This window comes from Psammomys obesus, unplaced genomic scaffold, assembly GCF_907164565.1.
Source record: "Psammomys obesus unplaced genomic scaffold, mPsaObe1.curated_primary_1811, whole genome shotgun sequence".
NCBI classification, from domain to species: Eukaryota; Metazoa; Chordata; class Mammalia; order Rodentia; family Muridae; genus Psammomys; species Psammomys obesus.
The window spans coordinates 2,538,781-2,561,321 of NW_026591560.1; the positions used below are offsets into that span (position 1 = coordinate 2,538,781).

A 22,541-nucleotide genomic window follows, 5' to 3' on the forward strand; every position below is an offset into this window, starting at 1 on the left:
CTGAAAACAAGCAAAAGGATCAAAGGGGACTGTCCTCAAGTCATAGACGTTTTTACAGGATTCCTCCTTAAGATGACACCCTAATGACACTCACCAATCAGAACCAACAGCTTCTAACGCTGTGGTGACGAGCCTGGCCTTAGGCACCTTTGTGAATTGAGAAACTGGTGCCTGTAAGGAAAGTGTGTGGATTTCAGTGCCAAGACACCACCGCCTACACAACCCTAGGGGGCAGTATTACTCCTTGATGGTTGTCCATCCTTTGATGTAGATTCACTTATTAGTTCTGAAGTAAAAGCTGACAGGTCTGAAGAGTCAGACCCACTGAAAGCCACACAGCTGGTAGGTGACGGATGTCTGGTTTGACCTCAGGCAGCCCGAGTCAGCCCCCAGCCTAACCCAAGCTCTTTGCAATGTTAAGGTCACCCAGACAGACACTACCTTGAATAACTAAGGGTGGATAGCATGCTCGCCTGTGTCCTGGGCTGCCCGAGGCAGCAGAGGGTGCTTTTCTATTTGTCTGGCAAATGGCTGAACCAAGAAAATGCCAGTTCTTTGCTGGCCTCGCCTTTGCGTGGGTTGAGGAAACTGGGGCTCCCAGTGTTTTAAGAACTGCTTCCAGGCGCCTGTAGCATTTTTTTCTGCAACCCTCTAGGTGGGTGGTACTCCTGTTCCATCGGGAGCTTCCTTGCACATAGCCTCCAAATAGCAGTCTCCAAATAGCATCTCCAAACCCCAGATCCAGAGAGGAGGGGGATCCACGTTGCTATGCTCTCCTTCAGTGCAGGTTGCTGACTGCCAAACCCAGGGGAAGGACACTGGAGGTGAAACCCCAAAGAGAGCAGGGTCCCAGCTACGTGTGTGGAGGCTCCTGATATATACAGACTCTGTGCTTGGAGACCTCTGTCCGTCCTCTCTGTGTGCACCAGGCAGCAGCCAAGTGGGGTACCCAGATACTCAAGCTGCTTCCTACACCTTCTCAACCCCCAACACCTCGCCACTACTCCGAGCTAGCAAGGCAAGCGGACAAAGGCCAAGGCCTCAGGGACCTTCCAAGCAAGCACCACCCGTAGCGCCAGGGGCGGGGAGTAGATGAGGGGAGGTGCTGATCTTGGTTCCTTTACTGGCTGGAGCCACTGCCCATCTGATCCCTGGGGCCAGATTATTGGTTGGTGGGGCGGGGCTTGTGAGGTCCCAATGAATGGGGCGGGGGAGCCGGAAGCAGGAAGTGAGTTTGCGAACCGAGCAGCTGCAGCAGGTGAGGTGCGGCACCGTGGTTTTGGGGTCACGGGTGTCATCTTTAGGGGATCAGAGCGAGGCCTGCCTGTGCGCGCAAGATCATCCTGTTTCTGTTCGCCCTTTATTGCCTTTTCCAAATCTTTTCCTGCTTTCGGGCCAAGGAGGATTTCCGGGCAGTAAAGAGTTAACACCCCTTTCCGAGCCCCGGCCACAGGGTAGTTGGGGTGCGCGATGCCGCGCGAATGGGGCTTAGGGAGTGTGGACACGTGTGCTTAGTCAGGGGCGGGGCGTGGTAAATGAGGTGGGTTTGGAATTCCCTGGGTCCCAACTGGATAAGTTGTTTGCTTTCCAAGTGTCATTGTCCCTACCTGGAAAATAGGTTGTGGATATGGCCTTCCCAGGTGTAGCAACAGAAGAAAGTGGAGAGCTGAGGAAAAGAGAGATGAGACCAGGGCAGATGCTGGGAAGGAAAAGCATGCAGGAAACATCACTGCTCTTTTTTATTTACTTATTTCTGACAGGGTTTCCTGTACTCCCAGACTGGCCTTGGAATCCCACCCAGGGCCTGGTTGTCGGCTAGGCAAGCACTCCCAACTCAGTTATATCCCTGCCCTGGAATTGGCCTCTTCTAATTTGCATACCCAGCTGTTGAGTTTGGTGTCACGATCAGTTTTACAGAGGAGGAAAGAGCTGCAGAAAGGTGAAGCAGCTGGCCTGGTTTTTAGAACTGTTTGGTGGAGCAGGGTTGGAACAGGGGGTGGGGGTCCAGCAAGCAGCCAGACTCCTGCCTTTGCCAGCAGTTGTGATGGGCTAGAGGAATTCTGAACAAAGAGGCTCTGAAGTCTGAAAAGGTGGAGGTGAGAAGGGAGTGTCTTGGGCGGGAGTCTAGCATGAGGCTCTGTTCTGCTGGGTCTTCCTTCCCATGCTCAGAAAAAAGTCTTGGTGGTGCTTGCCATTAATCCCAGCACTCGGGAGGCACAGCCTGGTTTACATAGCAAGTTCCAGGACAGCAAGGGCTGTTACACAGAGAAACCCTGTCTTGAATAGCCAAAAAAGAGAAAGAAAAAAGAAACAACAAACAAAAGTCTTGGCATCTTTGAGCCTCAGTTTCCTCATCTGTAATATGAAGTAGTTCGATTCAGACTTGAAGTCTGAGAGGCCGCAGTCCAAAACTGGCTCACTAAGTATTTGATCCTTTGAATTTCAACATCAGGCGAGTAGCTGCTACTGTATAACCCCCTCCTGGGCTTTTGGGTGGAAGAAGTTCCGTGGTGAGAGTTGAGAGCAGAGGTGGAGATAGTGCACTCTCTGAGCTGACTGCGGCATGTCCCTGCAGGGCTCATGGCAGATACCCAGTACATCCTGCCCAATGACATCGGTGTGTCTAGCCTGGACTGCCGGGAGGCCTTCCGCCTGCTGTCGCCCACAGAGCGCCTCTATGCCCACCACCTGTCCAGGGCCGCTTGGTACGGAGGCCTGGCTGTGCTGCTCCAGACATCCCCTGAAGCCCCCTACATCTATGCCCTGCTGAGCCGCCTCTTCCGTGCCCAGGACCCCGACCAGCTGCGCCAGCATGCCCTGGCTGAGGGCCTTACTGAAGAAGAGTATCAGGTCAGTTCTCACAGACCAACCTGGTTCCCTGATGGGCTTCAGGAAGGGTGTAAAGGATCAAGGGGCACAGATCTCTCTCTCCAACTAGGTAGAGGATTAGATTAGCACACATATACAAAAACACTCACGTACACACGCATACAAACATGCTCAGACACTCACGCACACACACAGACATCTGAAAAGCTTCAGGCTTGTCATCTGTAGAATCCGCACATGGCCCGCCCTTAGTATTGTGGCACCCTACTTAGGACAGTGCCTGCTTCATAATGGAGGGAAACGAGGAAGGTGTGGTGGCCCGCACCTTTCACTCTGGTGCTTAACGATGGCTGTGAGTTTGAGGCCAGCCTAGGTGTCATGGTTCTGGGCATTCTGCAGTGACTGTACAGCTGGTACTAAGAAGGTGGAGGAAGGCAGCCTGGGTAGAAAGTGGGAGGTCTGAGTTATGCTTCCGTATTGTGAGGGGCCTGGGTAGAATGTTTGTCTCCTAGTTCTGGTCTGTGGGTGTTTTGGTGGAATAACATCCTAATTCCTAGTGCATTGCTACAGTTCAGAAACACACAAAATGCAAAGGCTCACCCACGTTTGTTGTCTCTGAAGAGGTAGCCACTGTGGCTGGTCCTTTTCCGTTCTGTATGAGTGCATGGGATACTGATACCTGTATGTGCACAGTATACCAGGGCCCCATTTAACTTACCTGGAACTCACCCTGTGGACCAGGGGCTGGCCTCAAACTCAGAGATCCACCTGCCTCTGCCTCTCAAGCGCTGGGATCAGAGGCGTGCGCCACTGCTTTCCAGCTTAACTTCTTTAAAATGTAAAATGACAGTCTGGTGTGTACGTGAGCAAACGTCAAATATATAAATGCCGGAAGAGAAGTTCCTCCCTTGAAACAGGATCTCTTTTACAAAGATTTGTCTTGTTTTAGCACATGTACGTGTGTGTCAGTTCATGTGAGTTACAAGTGCCCACAGAGGCAAGAGGCACTTGACATGGGTGCTGGGAACTGAACCCGGGTCCTCTGGAAGAGCACTTGCTCACCGAGCCATCTCTCCAGCCCCAGCACAGGGTCTCATAATGAACCTGAGTCTCGTTCTGGTGATGCTGACTGGCTCTCACACTCCCAGCATAGCCTGTGTACACACCCGCCTGCCCAGGGCTGGGGTTACATGTGTGTATGGCCACGCCTGACTCTTATGTGAGCGCTGTGTATTCACACTCAGGTCCTCGTGCTTGCATGGCAAGCACTCCTACTCACTGAACCGTCTTCCCAACCCCCTGTAACCTTTAACATCGTGTTCTCAGTGTTCTGTATACTGCCCGTTTTTCAGATCTCTGTGTCCTGGAGAATTTCCAGGGAGAATATATTAGTCCATTTTCTTTTGTGGCCTAGGAAGCACTCTATAGCAGTGCACACTGTAATCAAATTAGTCTTTGTTTTTGTTTTTCAAGACAGGTTGCTCTGTGTAGTCCTGGCTGTTCTGGAACTTGCTCTGTAGACCAAGCTGGCCTTGAACTCACAGAAATCCATCTGCTGCTGTCAGCCTCCTGGTGAGAGAGAGAGGGCGTGAGGGAGAGAGAGAGAAAGAGAGAGAATGAATTATGAGCCTAGTGTGATGGCAGACACAGGCGATCTCTGTGAGTTATAGCGCCAGTCTGGTCAACATGAGTACCAGGACAGACAGGACTACACAGGGAGACCTGTTTCAAAAAAAAAAAAAAAGAAAGAAAGAAAAAGAAAGAAAGAAAGAAAGAAAGAAAGAAAGAAAGAAAGAAAGAAAGAAAGAAAGAAAGAAAGAAAATTATTTGCTCACATAATTGCAAGGTCCAGGGCTAGAGGGGACTTCGGGTATACCTGGATTCAGTTATTCAATGCTGTCTTGAGATGGGATCTTCATCTCTCAGTTTTTTTCTCACCATTCCAGTAATAGAGCATCTAGACTTGGTGATATTGGCCAGTTTGACTGTTAAGTCCAGCTGATAGCAAGGGAAGATGATTTCCCTGACTGACCAGGCAGCTTGCATGACTACCCTTGGGAGGCAGCTTCCTGCTCTCACCACCCTAGGTGTGTTTGGTAGCTGCTGAAACCAGTTTGGCTCCCCAGTGGGGTGGGGGTAAAGATTGATCTGTGACAATGAATTGGGCCAGACTGGGGCCTCCTAGGATCAGGGTTCTGCCCTGTGATTCCCCAGCCTCTCCCACACTGGTCTGCCTTGGTATTCTGGTCTCAGACTGACCTTTTCCTGAAAGGGGAAGGGAGTGGGGATTCTCATGTGCTTGATACTATGTCGCCTCCACTCCCCAGGCATTCCTGGTGTATGCTGCGGGGGTCTACTCCAACATGGGCAACTATAAGTCCTTTGGTGACACCAAGTTTGTTCCTAACCTGCCCAAGGTGAGTTGGGGGGGTGGCAGGGAGGCAGCGGTGGGCTGTGGTTAGAGAATGAAAAAGGGACCCTGGTTGGAGTGAAAGCCCTGTCCCTGGGACACCGTGCCCACGGGTGTCAGTCAGGGCCCCAGGTGCTGCAGATGTGCACATAAAGGAAAAGCATAGCCCCTCCAGGTTGCTGATCTGAGAGTCAAGCAAGTGCAGGTTGTACAAATATGAACTGTTGGACACCTGCCGGTCATCCCCGGGATAGGCAAAGCCCATCACTAGGATTCCTCAGATGTTAATGCCTGTACAAGTGGCCTGGTAATGTTGAATGCTTGTCTGACCCTGCAGGTCTGAGGTAGCCTGAGGTTCAACTCTGCTCAGAGCTTGCTGTTTTCCGTTCTATGCTACGAGGCCTTGGGTTCAAGTAGTGGGAGGTTCTGAAGGGCATGTGGCTGGACCAATGGCTTCCTTTCTCCTTGCAGGAAAAGCTGGAACGTGTGATTCTGGGGAGTAAGGCTGCTCAGCAGCAGCCAGAAGAAGTCAGGGACCTCTGGCAGACCTGTGGGGAGCTTATGTTCTCCCTGGAGCCAGGGCTTCGGCACCTTGGGCTGGGGAAGGAGGTGAGCCCCACCCTCCAAGAGCCTGGCAAATGGGAGGGCGTCCTTGAGGCTACTTGGTATGCATGGGAGGGCAGCTGATGAGAGGCAGCCGCTCCTCCTGCTCTCCAGCTAAAGCCAGTCAGCATCACAGGCCTGCTTGTCATCTGTAAAATGGGAAGAGAGCTGGATGGAATGTTTCCAGAATGCCCTTCCAGATCTGTCCTGCCAGGATGTGATGTGGGTGCACAAAGAGGGAAGGAGAGGAGAGCAGAGAGGAGAAGGAAGTCTAGGAGAGAATGATGTAGGGACTCAAGGGTCCCTGCCTCTAGGGATTGCTTGGGCTGACTGGGAAGAGGGTGTGGAAGCCTTAGTGGTGGGCTGATTAGAAAGGATGGGAGGGGGTGGGGCTGGAAAGACTGAGTTAGGCATGGTGGCACAAGCCTGTAATCCCAGTCCTTGGACGGTTGAGTCATGATGGTTGTGGGTTTGAAGCCAGTGTGGTCTACATAGTAAGACCCTTTCTCAAAGAAGAAAAAAAAAATCAAAGATGTCTGGGATGAAAATGTGTTTTATAGCTTTTCCCCTGGAAGTCGATGGGACAGGGTGGAAGTGCTGGGAGGACAGGCAGAGAGCCTAGGAAGGAAGCAATCGGCCGCCTCATAGGGCCTGACCTGTGCCCTCAATAACTCCGTTCTCTTGTCTGTCCACTCACCTTCTCTCACCTGTTCCCTAACAGGGAGTCACCACCTATTTCTCTGGGGATTGTACCATGGAAGATGCTAAGCTGGCCCAGGACTTTCTGGACTCTCAGGTTTGGGAATTGGCAATCTGGGACAGTAGTTTGATGGGGCTCCTTGTCCCCACCCCTTCACCACTGCCACCTGCTCTTGGGTCCCAGCTTGAGCTCAAAGACATATGGGCACTTTGGGTCCTTGAGACGGAAAAGACCTAAGGATTCTTTGTGCGTGAGGTAAGCTTGCGCCAACCAGAAAGACCAAGATGTTACTCGTGTGCCAGGAGGCATCCACCCCTGTCCTTCCCACACTTCCAAGATGGGGCTCCTGGAGCCTGTGATCCTCAGCCACCTGCCAGCTGTGTGGCCCTTTCCATCTCACACAGTGAGAGCCAGCTGGGGTGACTCCATGCCTCACCCAACCAGCTAGTGAAAGTTAGTGCTCAGGAGGCTGGTGAATGGCTTGGGGCAAAGGTGCTTGCTGATAAGCCAATGACATGAATTTGATCCTCCGGGATCTATGTAGTGGATAGAGAGAACTGATTTCCGAAATTATTGAGGCCTCCATACAAGCACTGTGGCACATGTATGGGCCCCATACATACACATGTACATATGTATACGTACATATATACGTACATATGTACACACCTATTTGTTTTTTCAAGACAGGGTTTTTTTCTGTGTAATAGACCCTGGCTGTCCTGGACTCTCTTTATAGACCAGGCTGAGCTGTATATATACTATTTATGAGGTCTTAGGTCTTAGGAGAGAATGATAGTGGCCTAAATATATTCTCTATCCTGCTTTGTAACAGGTCCCTAAACACTTTTTTATTAAAAAAGTATTTATTGTAGTGTGTGTGTGTGTGTGTGTGTGTGTGTGTGTGTGCGCGCGCGCGCGTGTGTGTGTGCCCGCGTGCCCGTGCGCCTGAAGTATGGAACATGCATCACCTTTGTGCAGGAACCCATGCCTGTTCTGGGACTGGAGTTAGAGACTGCTGTGAGCCACCGCATAGGTGCTGGGAACCAAACGTGGGTGCTCTGCGAGGGCGGTGCAATAAGCACTCTTAACTGCCAAGCTGCCTCTCGGCCCCAGGATGTTATGTATTTTATTTTTTTGAGTCAGCATTTTGCGTGTGGAGCTCTGCTTGACAGTCATCCCTGCTTGCCTTCCCTCCCACTGTGGTCTTGGGAAGGTTCCTCAGAGAGGCCCAGCCTACTTTTCCTTACTGTCCAGTGGGAGGGTCACTCCTCCACTCTCCCTGGTCTTCTTCAGTGACCTCACCCTCCTCCAAACCCTGCTCTGTTTTTCCAGAACCTCAGCGCATACAACACTCGGCTCTTCAAGGTGGCCGACCGGGAGGGGAAGTCCCACTATGAGGTGCGGCTGGCTTCAGTGCTCAAAACAGGTGCGCGCAGGCCCTGAAGTCTAATATCTGCCACCTAAGTTCCCGGTGGCGCAGGACAGCAGCCCAGCTCTGCAGCGGAAAGAGTCCTTTAGTCTCAGTTTTTCCTTCATACAGCAAGAGTGGCTCTCTGCTGGGTGGTGGAGGTGCACGCCTATAATCCCAGCATTCGGGAGGCAGAGGCAGACGGATCTCTGAGTTTGAGGCCAGCCTGGTCTACAGAGTGAGTTCTAAGACAGCCAAGGCTACACAGAGAAACCCTGTCTGGAAAAACAACAACAAAAAGAGTGGCTCTCAACTCTCTGGATTACTTTATTAGACAAGGGACGGGTTTCTGATTGGCTCTCCCTGGTCTTCAGCCCACCCCAGAGTGAACATAGCCTCACCTCAGTCACTCAGACGGAGAGTGGCAGCCATAGGGTCCTGTGGTAAAGAAGGACAGAGAATATATTCAGGCCCTTGTGCTGCCCTTCGCTAGCTCATTTTTACCCACCCACATCCCCAGCCAGTTTCCGGCCTCCAGCACTCTGCTCAAGCCATGTTCTACAGCTTCCTACATCTTGTCACCAAGTGTTCATACAGTTTGTTTCCTGTTTCCTGCTCAGAACAGCTTCCAGCCCATCTGCGTTTACCCGGGAAGCTTCTCTTCATTCCATAGCTGGATGTGGATGGTACCTTTTAAAGGACCTTTCCCAGTGCTCCCCGTAGTTTCCTAGTTGGTCTTCTGTGTCTTCATGACAAGCTGTCTGCTAGCATGGGCTATGTGTTTCTCTCATTGCCTTTCCCAGTGCCTAGTGCTTGATAATTACTCAGGTCCTCAATGTGGAAATGTGGGGGCATATAGTGAATGAATATACAGTATGAGCTGCCACAGGGTGATGGAAAAGCATAGAGGACAGCACAAAGTCTGTTTTGACTTAAAAAGAAAAAGGGAAAAAAAAAAAAAAAGGACACATAACTAGAGATATTGCTCAGCGGTAAAGAGCACTTCCTGTTCTAGAAAACCTGGGTTAGGATCTCAGCATCCACATCAGGCCAAATGTAACTAGGTTTCAGAGCGCCCAGCACTCTCTCCTGTCTTTCCTAGGTAGCAGGCATGTATGTATGTGCACCATTCATACATATACATCAAATAAAAACAAATAAATCTTATAAAAAGAAAGAAAAGGGACACCGGTCCAGGAAACAGAAGGTTAACATGTTGGAACAGAAGCCGGAATAGATCCCATGCTAACAGCACAGGTTTCGTGATAGGAGAGTGGCGAAGAGTGGCTTTGGGGCTGGGAATGTGAGTCAACGGTGGAGCACTGACCTAGCATGCTCAAGGCCCTGGATTCTATTCCACATACTGAAAACCTTGCCTTTTCCAGCGTCTAGAAGACTGCCTCAGTGTCTGTGCCTTGGCTAGTAGTCCCTCCTTTTGTTCACAGAAACTCTTGTCCCCAGTAACACTCAGCGAGCATAGCTGTGAGATGTGACTCTTTTTTTATTCTCCCCTCCCCTCCGCCAAGGATTTCTTTCTTTTTGGAGATTTATTTCTATGTGTATAGTAAGTGTGCCTATGTGAGTTTATGTGCACCTTATATGTGCAGGTGCTCGAGAAGGCCAGGAGAGGGCGTCAGATACTGTGGAACTGGAGTTACAGATGGCTGTGAGACACCTGATATAGGTGCTGGGAACTGGACCTGGGTCTTCTGCAAGGGCAATGTGTACTCCCCTCCTTCCTGCCTCCCGCCAAGGCATAGTCCTCTGGGTAGCCCTGGCTGTCCTGGAACTTACTCTGTAGACCAGGCTGGCCTTGAACTCAGAGATCCACCTGCCTCTGCCTCCCGTGTGCTGGGATTAAAGGCGTGAGCCACCACCGTCCTACAAGAGCAGTATGTACTCGTAACCACTGAGCCATGTCTGTTATTACGTTTTCTAGGGCAGAGTCTTTGTAGTTCAGGCTAGCCTGATTGGCTTACAGGTGTGCACCACTGTGCCTGTCATAAGTCTTGTTGTGCCTGTGTTTGGAGTATTGGGGTTTTTTGTTTATTTTTTGTTTTTTGTTTTTTTTTTTTTTTTTTGAGACGGGGTTTCTCTGTGTATCCCAGGCTGTCCTGGAATTTGCTCTGTAGACCAGGCTGTCCTTGAACTCACAGAAATCTGCCTGCTTCTGCCTTCTGAGTGCTGGGATTAAAGGCATGTGCCACCACTGCCTGGCTAGAGCATTAGGTTTTTGTGGAGGTTAGTTTTTGTTTTTTTGAGATCACATCATCTGTAATCTTTGAAGGTACCCTAAAATAATCACGTGTCTGACGTGACTTTCCTACCTCTACTTCTCAGCTGATGGCGTTGCAGGTGTATGGTACCATTCCCTCCCTCCCTTCTCCTCTCTGTCCCTTCCCGTCCCTTCCTTCCATCTTCTTTTCTTCTTCTTCTTATTTTTTTTTATTTTATTTTTTTTAGATTTAGCATTTGCACACATGTTGGTTGGTATTTTGTTTTTTTTTTTTAAGATTTATTTTAATATTTATAAAACATTCTGCTTGCACACCAGATCTTATATAGATGGTTATGAGCTACCATGTGGTTGCTGGGAGTTGAACTCAGGACCTTTGGAAGAACAGTGAGTGTTCTTACCCTCTGAGCCATCTCTCCAGCCCTGGTTTTGTACATTCACCTTGTGGAGGACTTAGGGACTGAACTCAGGTCCTCAGACTTGATGGTTAGGACCTATATCCTCTGAGCCAATTTCCTAGCCCCTGTATTTTTTGAGACAAGGTCTTACTGTAGCTCAGGCTGGCTCAGACTCAGTGTGATCCTCCTGTCTCCATCTCCCAAGCACCAAGATTACAGGTGTGCACCACCCTGCTTGGTTTATGCAGTACTGGGTGTTAAGCCTGTGGCTCTATGTATCCTAGGCAAGCACTCTATCGGTCGAGCCGAATTCCTGGCCCCTAATATATGCATGTTTGAAGAAGACAGTCTATCCTAATTTCTGTTGGCAGCGGGGAGCCATTGAAGTTCTTACTCGGTCAGATTGAAAAGCCTGCTGAGCTGCCCAATACTGGCTTTTTCCCTGAGTGTTGCCTCCCTCCTTAGACCCTCCTGTCGACTCTGAATTGACTTCCAAGCTGAAGAGCTACGAGTTCCAGGGAAGCTATTTCCAGGTCACCCGGGGAGACTATGCCCCCATCCTCCAGAAGGTGGTAGAACACTTGGAGAAAGCCAAGGTAGGGCTGGCCTGGCCACGCACAACCCCTCTGGGCAGCAAAGGTGGACGGCCCACGGCTTACCAGAGCCCTTTTTACCCCTAGGCATATGCAGCCAACAGCCACCAGGAGCAGATGCTGGCCCAGTACATAGAGAGCTTCACCCAGGGTTCCATTGAGGCCCACAAGAGGGGCTCCCGTTTCTGGATTCAGGACAAAGGCCCCATTGTAGAGAGGTGAGGTGCCCGCCTCTGCCACCCCTCCATGCCTTCTGCCAGATGGCCTCCATCTCTCCCCTTCTCGCCTCTAGTTACATTGGCTTCATTGAGAGCTACCGCGACCCCTTTGGCTCCCGAGGAGAGTTTGAAGGTAACATCTTATAGAGCGGGGAGGTTGGGTGGGAATCCCTTTCGCACAGGTCTAAGTTCACACTCCCTTTCTAGGGTTCTGGCCTTCCTTCCTAGAGGTAATGACAGCAGCCCTGGGGCATTTTACTTAGAATGTCCTGGGCATTGTGTAGGACAAAGTTAACCTGAGGCTTTTACCATAGTGGCTGAGCCCAATTACCCTGACTTGGAGACTTTTTGCTGTTTTGCCTTTTGTGCCTGACCCAACAAGGCTCTCGGTAGACAGTCAACGGGCAGGCTTGATTTCTTGGCCTGGATTTGCCCATCTGTGACCATAAGCTAAGTAAGTCAGACCTCTGAGCATCACAGTGCAGTGATGTGCTCAGCAGCGCCTCTGACGCTGATGTGTCTGCGCTCATCCCCAGCCGATGGCAGACTGCCTCGGTCCTCATCCTACGGTCAAGTCATTGCTGTACCCATCTCGGCCTGCTCTCGTTCTCCCCATTCTGTATAGAGAGGCTGAATACCAAGTTGCTGAAGGCAGAGATTAGCCTGGCAGGAGGGAGGATAGTGCCAGCAGTGCCTAGGAGCTCAGACCTGAGGTCATAGGAACACAAAGGCGTTCTTACGCCTGGAGCTTTTTGGCCTGGCCTGGGGCCTCGTGTTCTTCTGCAGCTAGCATAAGGCTGCTGCGTCCAGTATAAATGAGATGGCCGGAGGAACTGGGTAGAATGCAGTGGGGTCCCAGGATGCTATCAAACCACAGGCCCCCTCCACCCCACAGGCTTCGTGGCCATGGTCAACAAAGCCATGAGTGCCAAGTTCGAGCGGCTGGTGGCGAGTGCTGAGCAGCTGCTGAAGGAGCTACCTTGGCCTCCTGCCTTTGAGAAGGACAAGTTTCTCACCCCTGACTTCACTTCCCTGGATGTCCTCACCTTTGCTGGCTCGGGCATCCCTGCAGGCATCAACATCCCCAACTGTGAGCTCCCTTCATATCCCCCCCTCCTCAGTTCAAGGAAAACCCCATATATTCCTCGCCCTTTGTGGTTTCTGGCCACAAAGTGCCCTTTGCCCCTCCCCCTTCTGTCAGTGTCCCTTGACCTCTGCCCTTCCCTCTGTCAGCTCTCTTCCCTGTCTTCTAGATGATGACCTGAGACAGACGGAAGGCTTTAAGAATGTGTCTCTGGGGAATGTGCTGGCTGTGGCCTATGCCACGAAGCGGGAGAAGCTCACGTTCTTGGAGGAAGACGACAAGGTATGCATTGGACCTGAGGCTTGGGGTTAGGCTCTGCTTGGCTTCCTTGAGTCTGGGAAGGCATATGGACCAACACTGCGGTAAGGTCAGAGGCCAGCTTTGGTTCCGGCTTAGCTGCTTTCCTGCCTGGTGACCCTTTGGCACTGGGGAGCTTCCATTTCCTCTCAGGATGCGCAGTGGAGGCAGTCCCTCCTTCTGGGTCATTGTGAGGGTGAGATGGGCTTCCCCTGTCTTGGCAGGACCTGTATATCCGCTGGAAGGGGCCGTCCTTTGATGTGCAGGTGGGGCTACATGAGCTGTTGGGCCACGGCAGCGGCAAGCTCTTTGTGCAGGTGAGAAGGGCCAGCGGGGACCACTTGACCTGTCCCATCCGTGAGTGATGCTCTTCATTTCTAGGTAGACACGGCTCCTTTCAGCATCTGGAATAGCACAAGATGTACAAATGCTCAAGATGTAGAGACCGACGGTGCTGCAGCCTTGGCAGTGGCAGAGCCTGGCCCCTCCTGGTCCCTGTCTAGGGGCTGCCTGGCGCATATCTTCAAGGGGCGCTTTCCAGGCCCGAGCCAGCAATCCCTCTTATTGAGCTGTCTTGGAAAGCCTTCTTTACCCATTCATTCATCTGGGCTCCGGGAGCATTTTGTGGGGGAGGTCAAGTCTTTCCTGCTTAAGGGACTGTCTCCCCAGAGCACTTTTTACCCATTGGCCGCAGTGCCTGGGGCTCTTGGCCTGGGGAACACGGAAAGGCTGACAGTCTTTCCAGCAGGCTAAGGAGACTCATGGCTCCCCGTGTGGAGCCTGAGCTAACCAGAGGAGGGTAAAGACCATCAGTGAGAATGGGGTTCTGGGTTGGTCTTATTCCCACTGGTGGGGCTGTCTCTTTGGATGGGGGAGGGCTGGAGCTGGGCCTGGTCAGTCAAGAGAATTCAGAGAGCAGCTGAAAGGGCATGAACCCAGCATGGTGTCTCATCCATTCTTCACTCAGTCCACGGCCTTAAATAAATCTTTTCTTCTGGCTGGGCCCCAGTGGAGCCATCTTTCCAGTGGGGTTTCTGATGCCATCATACAAACCATTGTGAAGAGTAAAAAGGGGAAGGGCAGCATAAGCCCCGGTGCAGCAGGGTCTTAGCAAATGTGTGAGTCCAGGGAGGCAAAGAGGTTACGAGGCCTGATTCCATTTCGGGGCTCTCGGTCCCTGAGCCTCAGCTTTGCCACCTGTGATGTGTGGTGATGATAGAGCCTTCTCCAGGAGGTGGCTGGGAAGATTAAATGTGTGATACGTGAGAGACACTTGGCATATGTGGGCTGGGGGGGAGCATGTAGGCAGCCTGAGTGGCAGGGCCAGGAAGCATGGGGAGAAAGCAGCCAGACTCATTGGCCCGCACATTGGAGTGTCTCCCACTCATGTCTGGAGAGTCTGAATTCACATACAATTTCAGGTGGTCCCTCCCTTGTCTGGACCCCAGTTTCCCTCTCTATGCACTGAAGTGAGTGAGTGGGTGGACCCTAACCACCTAGGGATTTGAGGAGATGGTCGGCATCGCGGAGCTTTGAGGGTTGCCTGCCTATTCCCCCTCCTTATCTTTCTGAGCCACTCACACTCTGCTCAGGGACGCTGTCCCCCAGCCCACCCCACATTCATGACCTTGACTGTGCAGGATGAAAAAGGCGCGTTCAACTTTGACCGGGAGACAGTGATCAACCCGGAGACGGGGGAGCAGGTGAGGAGAGCTCCTGCGGAGCCAGGCTGCTGGGATGGGAGACGTGGGCAGAGCCTGATTCCTGGATCCTTCTAGGTTCGGAGCTGGTACAGGAGTGGAGAGACCTGGGACAGCAAATTCAGCACCATTGCCTCCAGCTACGAAGAGTGCCGTGCGGAGAGCGTGGGCCTCTATCTCTGCCTCAACCCCCAAGTGCTGGAGTAGGAACCGTGGGCTGGAGGCGGGGTGCTGGGCCAGGTCCCCACACTGGCACCTCTGAGGGTGTCGGAGCATGGGGCTAACCTGATCGTTCCCATTCCCACCCCGCCAGGATCTTTGGCTTTGAGGGAGCTGATGCCGAAGACGTCATTTACGTAAACTGGCTCAATATGGTTCGGGCTGGGCTGTTGGCTTTGGAGTTCTACACCCCAGAAGCGGCCAACTGGCGACAGGTAGGACTGGCGAGGAGCCTGCCGTGTGGCCACAGTCAGAATGACAAGTGCACCCCCTAAGGCTCTGACCTCAGACTCTGTTGTGAGGAAGCCATGTCATACCTCTGCTGGAGAAAGAGTCAGGGTTCACATTCACCAGGTCTTCCTTCTTAGCCATCGGACTCAGTTACTCAGTCACAACAGAGAGCTTTTTGTTGTTTTGTGCTTTTCAGAACAGGGTTTCTCTTTTTAACCTATCACTGACCTGTAACTCACTCTGAGACCAGGCTGGCCTCCAACTCAGAGATCCGCCTGCCTCTGCCTCCTGAGCGCTGGGGACCAAAAGCGTACGCTACCACGTATAGTTTGAAAACATATAGTTTGGCCAACATATAGTTTCAAACTATGGTAACCAACAGTGATTTAAATTTTTTAAATCATTCGTGCGTGTGTGCGTGCGCACGCGCGCACACACACACACCAGAGGATGACTGTGTAGAGCCAGTTTCTCTCTTTCCATCTTGTGAGTCTTGGGAGTCAAACTCAGGTTGTCAGGTTGGCATGGCAAGTGCTTTGCTCATCGGGCCTCTTTGCTGGCCCTTTTGATTTCGGTTTCTAGCAAAAGCAGGCAAATACGGTTTGAGGAGAGAGTGTGTGTCCTCCCAGGGCACACACTGAACAGCCTCGCCGCTCCTGGGGAGATGAGGCAGCTAGCTTACTTGAACCCAGACATTCCTGAGAAGCCGGGGCAACATAGCAAGATCCCCTTTCAAAAGAGAAAAGAGGGCTGGAGAGATGGCTCAGGGGTTAAGACCGCCGGCTGCTCTTCCAGAGGACGCGGGTTCAATTCCAGCACCCTCACCACAGCTAAGAAAATTGTAACTTCAGTTCCAAGGAATCCAACGCCTTCTGGATTCCACAGACACTGCATACCCGTGTTGTACATACATGTAAGCAAAACAACACATGAAACAATAAAAATTTAAAAAGCTTAAAGAAAAGAGAAAGAATATAATGTGTGTGCATTGTTTTACACACATAAAAGAAAATGCACATTTCAGAGTCTGGACTGAGGTGTGAATCCTGTCTCCTTTGGCGGCTATGTGACCTTGAACTAGTCACTTCACTTCTCTGCGCCTCCATGTTTTGTTGTATAAGAGTGGGGATAGCAATGCCTACTTGGTTCCACTGTTGAGCACAAAAAAAAAAAGATGGGGAAGGAGAGTGCTCAAGACCTTAGCGAGGGAGCCTCATGAGCATTAAGAGCTGTGGCAAGTGATGAGGGGCCATGGGGCACCAGGCTGTCTTCACACAGCCCGCCTCAGCGAAGGCAGGAGGAAGGAGGGATTTGAGGGCGTGGGGCAGAGGACCCACAGGGTGAGCGGGAATGAATGGATAACGAAACTGCCGATTAGCCGTTGAGCACGTTAACTCGGTATCAGTCACACACCTGCTCTTTCTTCCGGCCCTGGCAGGCCCACATGCAGGCCCGGTTTGTGATCCTGAGGGTTTTGCTGGAGGCTGGCGAGGGACTCGTTAGCGTCACTCCCACCACGGGCTCCGATGGGCGTCCAGATGCCCGGGTCCACCTGGACCGCAGCAAGATCCGCTCAGTGGGCAGGCCGGCCTTGGAGCGCTTCCTCAGGAGACTCCAGGTAAGTGAAGGTCTCTCACCTCAGCCGCCTCCAACCTCTTCTCTGTCCCTCCCTCCCATCCTGTCGGTACGTCTTAACCTTCTGGCCAGTTCCTTTATTCAGCAAGCTATGAGCAGTTTCTCACATGGTCACACAGGAATGCAGACAGCAAAAAGGGAAAGAGTAAGTACACAGGATGCCTTGAGGTCACGGCAAAAGCCGGTGGTTACACTGCTGGGTGTGATGGTGAGCAAAAGGAAAGGAAAGGCCTGGTGCTTGCAGAGGCCAGAAGAGGGCATCAGTTCCCTTTACAGATGGTTGTGAGCCACCGTGTGGGTTCTGGGCCTCAAACTCATCCTCTGCCCCATGAGAAACCCGTCTTTATAGTAGAATACTTTCTTAGTTTTGTTTTGTTTTTTTCAGAGACAGAGTTTCTCTGTATATCCCTGACTGTCCCTGACTTGATTTGTAGATCAGGCTGGCCTTGAACTAGCCTGCCTCTGCCTCCCGAGTGCTAGGATTAAACGTGTATACCACCACATTCAGCCTGGTATAGTACTTTCTACAAGAATGGGCCTGTCATGGGTGTTTTCAGCAATTCACGTATTTTTAACCAGAAAGTTATGGTTGTTTGAACTAGGAATCAAAGTATATCTCTGTGATTGTGTGCCTATCTGTTCCCAGGAAGGACTAAAGATCTTTCCATAAAACGTGTGGAAGTTTGGGGTGTTTTTGTTTTTAAAAGTGTGTGTGTGTGAGAGAGAGAGAGGTTGAGGAGTTGTGCATGTGCCACAGTATGAAGGTTAAAGATTGCTTGTGGAGTTGGTCCTCATGCTTTTATGTAGACTTTGGGGATCAAACTCTGGTCATCGGGCTTGTGTGGCAAATATATGCTGGTCTGTCAAGCTGTCCCACCAGCCCTGTTTATTGATTTTAGTTTTTCATTTTTCTTACTTATTTTTTATTCTTTAACTTTTTTTTTTTAAATATTTTGAGACAGTCTTACATGCATATCCCTGGATGGCCTAGAACTCACTATGTAGACCAGGCTCACCTTGAACTTGTGTCCTCCTGCCTCTGCTGAAATGATAGGTGTGTACTACCAGGTCTCACTATGTAGCCCTGGCCGGCCTGCCACTCTCTGTGTTGACCAAGATAGCTTCAACCTCACGGGGACTGACGTACTCTGTCTCCCTAGTGCTGGGATAAGGGCGTGACCACCGTGAGTGGCCCAGTTTGGTCCTTGTCCAGGGGAATCTTGCAGCGTCAGGTTCAGTCTCCCCAGCAGCGTTTTATAGAAACAGAATATGAAGGCGTCTTTGATGCAGCTGTTTACTGTGTCAGCCATGTTTTCTGTTTCGGTGTTAACAGATGTTAGGTAAGAATCTGTATTTGTGGCTTCGTGGAAGGTCTGGCAACAGTGAGCTCGGTTCCTATGTGACTGGCTGGCAGGAATGAGTAGCAGCCCCATATTCAGACATGGCATGGGCTCTTCATTTTGCCCAAGGACTCCCTGACTCCTGTTATTGCTATAGTCCTCTTTCTGTATCCCCCAGTTCCACATCCATAAATTCTGCCAACTTCACACACACACACACACACACACACACACACACACAGAATATTTAGGAGAATCATCTTGTATGTACTGGATAGCCACCATATTTCTTCCTAGTCATTATTCCCTAAACAGTATGGAATAAGAGTTAATTACATTGCATTGCATTGCCTGGGGTGCTGTGTGCTCTAAGGGCCTGGATTACCGGGCAGTTGGTAGAGTACTTGCCTAATGTACATGAAGCCCTGGGCCGCAACCTCAGCAGTGCATAAAAGTGCTGGCGCATTCCTGTGATCCCAGCACTCAGGAGTGGAGCTGAAGGATCAGGAGTTTAGGGTCAGTCTTCCCTATATAATGTGGCCAACCCAGGCCAGCCACACACGTGTGTCCTGTTCCGTCTGCCCAGTCCTTTGGAACAGGATCCTTCACTGAGCCTAGAGCAAGGCTGGCAGCCAGCAGGCCCCAGTCGTCCTCCCGTCCTCCTTCCCCATCACTGGGATTATAGACCCATGTGACAATGCCCAGCTTTTTACATGGGGGCTGGGGATTTGAACTCATGACTGTGGTTCTCACCCACTGAACCAGCCCTTTAAAAATGTTACCTGTCAGACATTCTGCCATATACCTTTAATCTCTGCACTCAGAAGGCAGAAGCTTGTAGTTCTCTTTTGAGTTCAAGGCCACCCTGTTCTACATAGTGAGAAGTTGTCTTAAAAAAAAAAAAAGCCATCTGCAGGATGTGGTGTTCCACGCTTGTAATCTCAGCACTCAGGGAGGCAGAGGCAAGTGGATCTCTGAGTTCAGGCCAGCCTGGTCTACAAAGTGAGTTCAGGACAGCCAGGGCTACACAGAAAAACCCTGTCTCCAAAAGCCAAAACAAACAAACAAACAAAAAAACAAAAAACAAAAGGTGGGGGAGGGGGACCTGGAGAGATGGCTCAGCAGTTAAGAGCACTGTCTGCTCTTTCAGAGGTCCTGAGTCCAATTCCCAGCAACCATCTGTACTGCAATCTGATGCCCTCTTCTGGCATGCAGATAGATGTATATGCAGATAGAGCACTGACATACAATAAATAAATAAATCTTAAAAAAAAAAAAAAAAGCCATCTAGGATTTTTGACGTTTGATTTTGAAACAGTCTTATGTGGCTCAGGCTGTACTCCCTGTGTTGCCAAGGATAGGCCCCAACTGTCGATCTTCCTGTCTCTACCTTCCAAGTGCTGGAATCATAGGTTGTTTGAGCACCAAAATTTTAGAGAAGACAAACCATAGCACTTCCTATCCAGAGCTAGGCACAGCTGGCCGTGGCCACTGGCAGAGCCCTGTGGATGCAAGGTGAGGGTCCACCCTAGGCACTTAATTCCTCCTTCCTACAGGTGCTGAAGTCCACAGGGGATGTGGCTGCAGGGCGGGCCCTGTATGAGGGGTATGCGGCGGTCACTGACGCACCCCCAGAATGCTTCCTCACCCTCAGGGACACAGTGCTGCTGCGCAAGGAATCCCGGAAGCTTATCGTTCAGCCCAACACTCGCCTCGAAGGTAACGGACATCACACGGTGTTCTTCCCGACAGACCCCAGGCCCAGAACCTTGGTATTTTCCATCTCACACAGAGATGCTGTCAGACAGCAGCAGGAGGTTTCAGGAGGGCCAACAAAGTAGGAGCTTGTGGAGGCCAGCCAGGACCTGGAGGCTCCTGGCTGTGGAAAGACCTAGCAGGAGGTAAAGCCAGGCAATGAGCTGGGACTGCACAGTCCAAGTAGGACCTAGGAGAATTTGAATCAGCAACGTTCAGGATGGTCCCCTTTCTCAAGTAACATTTCCATTTCCAGAATCCCTGGCCCTGCCTGCATGGGGCTGGCACCTTGTGTGCCCTCTTGTCTCTCCAATGCACCACGTCCATTCCACTCGATAGCCTCTGTACAGGCTGTTCCCTCTGCTTGGCATGGTTCTTCTGGTTGGTCAGGTCCCTGTTAAGTGGCACCTTCCTGAGACCTGCGATCTCCGGCCCCTCGACACAAAGTAACCCCTTCAGTCTTTTATCTCTCAGTTTCATTTTCTTTGTGCTTTGATACATCCAGTGCAGGGAGGCTACTGAGGGAGGGAGCAGTGGGTGGGACCAAGGCCATTCCCCGAAGCAGTTCAGAGCCTGTTAGGAAAGAAAACATGGAGGTACTCATCACCTAAGGGAAACGTGAATGAACGTTTAAAGGAAAGTAACAGTGCTCTGATAAAGATCCCATCTGTAGCTTTAGAGCATCCAGGAAGTGGTGCTTAAAGCAGACCTGAGAAACAGGTTGGGTCTTCAAAGGTAGTGGTGAGTTAGGGTGTGGCCCAGAATGAAACAGGCCATGGGTTCTACCCCCATGGGGTTCACTTTGGGATCGGTGGTAGTGATGGTGGCGATGGAAGACTTGCAGGTCTCAGATACGGGGTGAAATGTTTTCACAGTAGGCCAGGATTATAACTCACTGACAGCATGCTTTGCACTGCCATCGAAGGCCCTAGGTTCCATCCCCAGTACTGGGAAGAAAAAACAAGGTTACTATCAGCTCACCAGTTTTCATCTGGGAACTGAAAGGCACGTGCACAAATGGTCTTCACATTTGCCTCAGCCCCTACAGCTAGGTAGGGCCAGAGTCAGGACCTGAGCTTGGGCCATGCTAGCCTGAACGTAACCATGTTAGCTCTCCTAGCTGCTGTGTACCTCTCAGTGCCAACACACGGCACAGCGTGCAAAGGTAGAGCGGCTGAAGAGCAGTAGAGGAGGTGCTTCCCACCAAAGTTCAGGGACCCTGAGACAGGCCCGTTTCAGAGCAGGATGCCCAGAGGCGGTGTCTTAACCCTGCTGCTCAGGGAGCCTGCACTCACTGAGCACCTCCCGATGTTCTAGCCTATGCAGTCACCCTAACACCTTGAGAGGAAGGGTGCTGTGCTCTCTCCCCACTTTACCCAAGGCACTGAGGCTTACAGCAACTGGGAGACTTGCCCACAGTCTAGACAAATGAAGCGGTTGCTGGACGGTGAGTTTCAAGAGGCTGTGGACTGTGTGTGTTTCGTCTAATATGGCACTTGAAAATTAATTTTAGATTATTTTACGGGTGTTTTGCCTGCACGTATGTATATGCACCATGCACCGTGTGCATGCAGGGCCCTAGGAGGCCATGAGTCCCTGGATCCCCAGGGACTGGAATTACAGATGGTTGTGAGCCGCTGTGTGGATGCCAGAGGCCAAGCCAAGAGCAGCCTGGGTCCTCAGCAAGAGCAAGCACTCTTAACCCCTGATCTGCCTGTCTCTCCAGCCCCTGACATAACACATCAGTCATTTTTGTTAGTGAGTGTCGAGGTTATATTGGTTTTGTTGAGCCCAGGATTTTCTAGGCTGGCCTTAAAATTAATGACCCTCCTTCCTCAGCCCCTTGAGTGCTGGGATTACAGTGTGTGCTACCATGCCAGATTGGTTTAAATCTTGGCTTAAGGGGAAAAAAGAAAGCAGGTAGCAGTTCATTTAAGCCTCCTCCCTGTAACTCTGCCTTTCTTGCGGGGTTATTCTAATGTCTAAATTAGATAACTAGCTTGAACATCGAACAGTGTGTGCCATAGAGCTCAGTCAGAACTCGCTGCTCCTATAACTGTACTCCTCTAGTCACATCTTTCTGTGCTGCTCTTCTCTCTCCATCTCCTCCCAGGCTCGGAAGTACAGCTTATAGAGTATGAGGCCTCAGCCGCTGGTCTCATCCGATCCTTCTGTGAGCGTTTTCCCGAGGATGGGCCTGAGCTGGACGAGGTCCTTATCCAACTGGCCACAGCAGATGCCCGATTCTGGAGAGACCAGATCAAGGAGGTCCCATCTGGCCAGGCCTGAGAAGAGCTGTGTGGTCTCTCCCCACTCCATCAAACCAGGGCCATTGGTGGCTCTGAGTTGTGTGTGTGATTAGGAGTTGGGGGAGCAGCAGGAGCTTGGACTTTGGTGCTACCTCAGCTGAGGGTGGTGATGCTAACCCCTTCCATTTGTCAGCACTTTCCAGTTTACCAAGTACTTCCTCAGTTCCTCGATCTGCACTGCCAACTGTTGAGGGAGCTCCACGGGGTGCCTCGTCCAGTTCCCCACAGGAAAATGGCAGTTCTGAGAAGTGACTAGTCTTTATCCAGCAGGTGGCATGTGACAGAGCCAGGGCTCAAAGCATTCTCACCAGATCCAGTGCTCTTCATGTATTACTTTTATAGCCAGAAAAATAAATACCACAAACCACCACCGTCTTTGCAGTGTGTGTGATTCTTTGTCTTTGAGTTCAAAGCTTGGGGAATGCACAGTACCTCACTTTTCAGGTGCACTGTAGGATTTTGATATCATTTCCAAAGGAGGGCACAAAGTCACAGTGTGAGTTCTGTAGCTCTCTCTCTCTCTCTCTCTCTCTCTCTCTCTCTCTTTTTTTTTTTTTTTTAAGATTTACTTTT

At 51.1% G+C, this 22,541-nt stretch overlaps 1 protein-coding gene across 3 annotated transcripts; it reads left to right on the top strand.

Moving 5' to 3' along the window:
* The first annotated feature begins 1,214 nt into the window (after window positions 1-1,214).
* Dpp3 (dipeptidyl peptidase 3) lies at window positions 1,215-22,343 on the top strand. 3 transcript variants are annotated; one of them, XM_055610458.1, is made up of 18 exons: window positions 1,215-1,258; window positions 2,576-2,850; window positions 5,157-5,246; window positions 5,711-5,848; window positions 6,564-6,638; window positions 7,878-7,971; window positions 11,053-11,183; window positions 11,268-11,398; window positions 11,473-11,531; window positions 12,294-12,488; window positions 12,652-12,764; window positions 13,004-13,096; window positions 14,420-14,482; window positions 14,558-14,682; window positions 14,793-14,913; window positions 16,368-16,547; window positions 19,461-19,623; window positions 21,773-22,343. In XM_055610458.1, exons 2-18 carry the CDS (start codon window positions 2,581-2,583, stop codon window positions 21,946-21,948), a joined length of 2,217 nt encoding a protein of 738 aa, XP_055466433.1. In that variant the 5' UTR covers window positions 1,215-1,258; window positions 2,576-2,580; the 3' UTR covers window positions 21,949-22,343. The 3 variants fall into 3 exon arrangements, with proteins under 3 accessions (XP_055466433.1, XP_055466434.1, XP_055466432.1); XM_055610459.1 differs by having other exon boundaries at window positions 1,235-1,263; XM_055610457.1 differs by lacking the exon at window positions 1,215-1,258 and adding an exon at window positions 1,761-1,939.
* The last annotated feature ends 198 nt before the right edge of the window (window positions 22,344-22,541 follow it).

Excerpts from the sequence above, each read along its gene's own strand:
- Dpp3 (XM_055610458.1), top strand. The coding sequence starts at position 2,581 with ATGGCAGATACCCAGTACATCCTGCCCAATGACATCGGTGTGTCTAGC. Across the intron at positions 6,639-7,877 it reads AGGACTTTCTGGACTCTCAG|AACCTCAGCGCATACAACAC; the intron begins GTTTGGGAATTG and ends CTGTTTTTCCAG. Across the intron at positions 19,624-21,772 it reads GCCCAACACTCGCCTCGAAG|GCTCGGAAGTACAGCTTATA; the intron begins GTAACGGACATC and ends ATCTCCTCCCAG.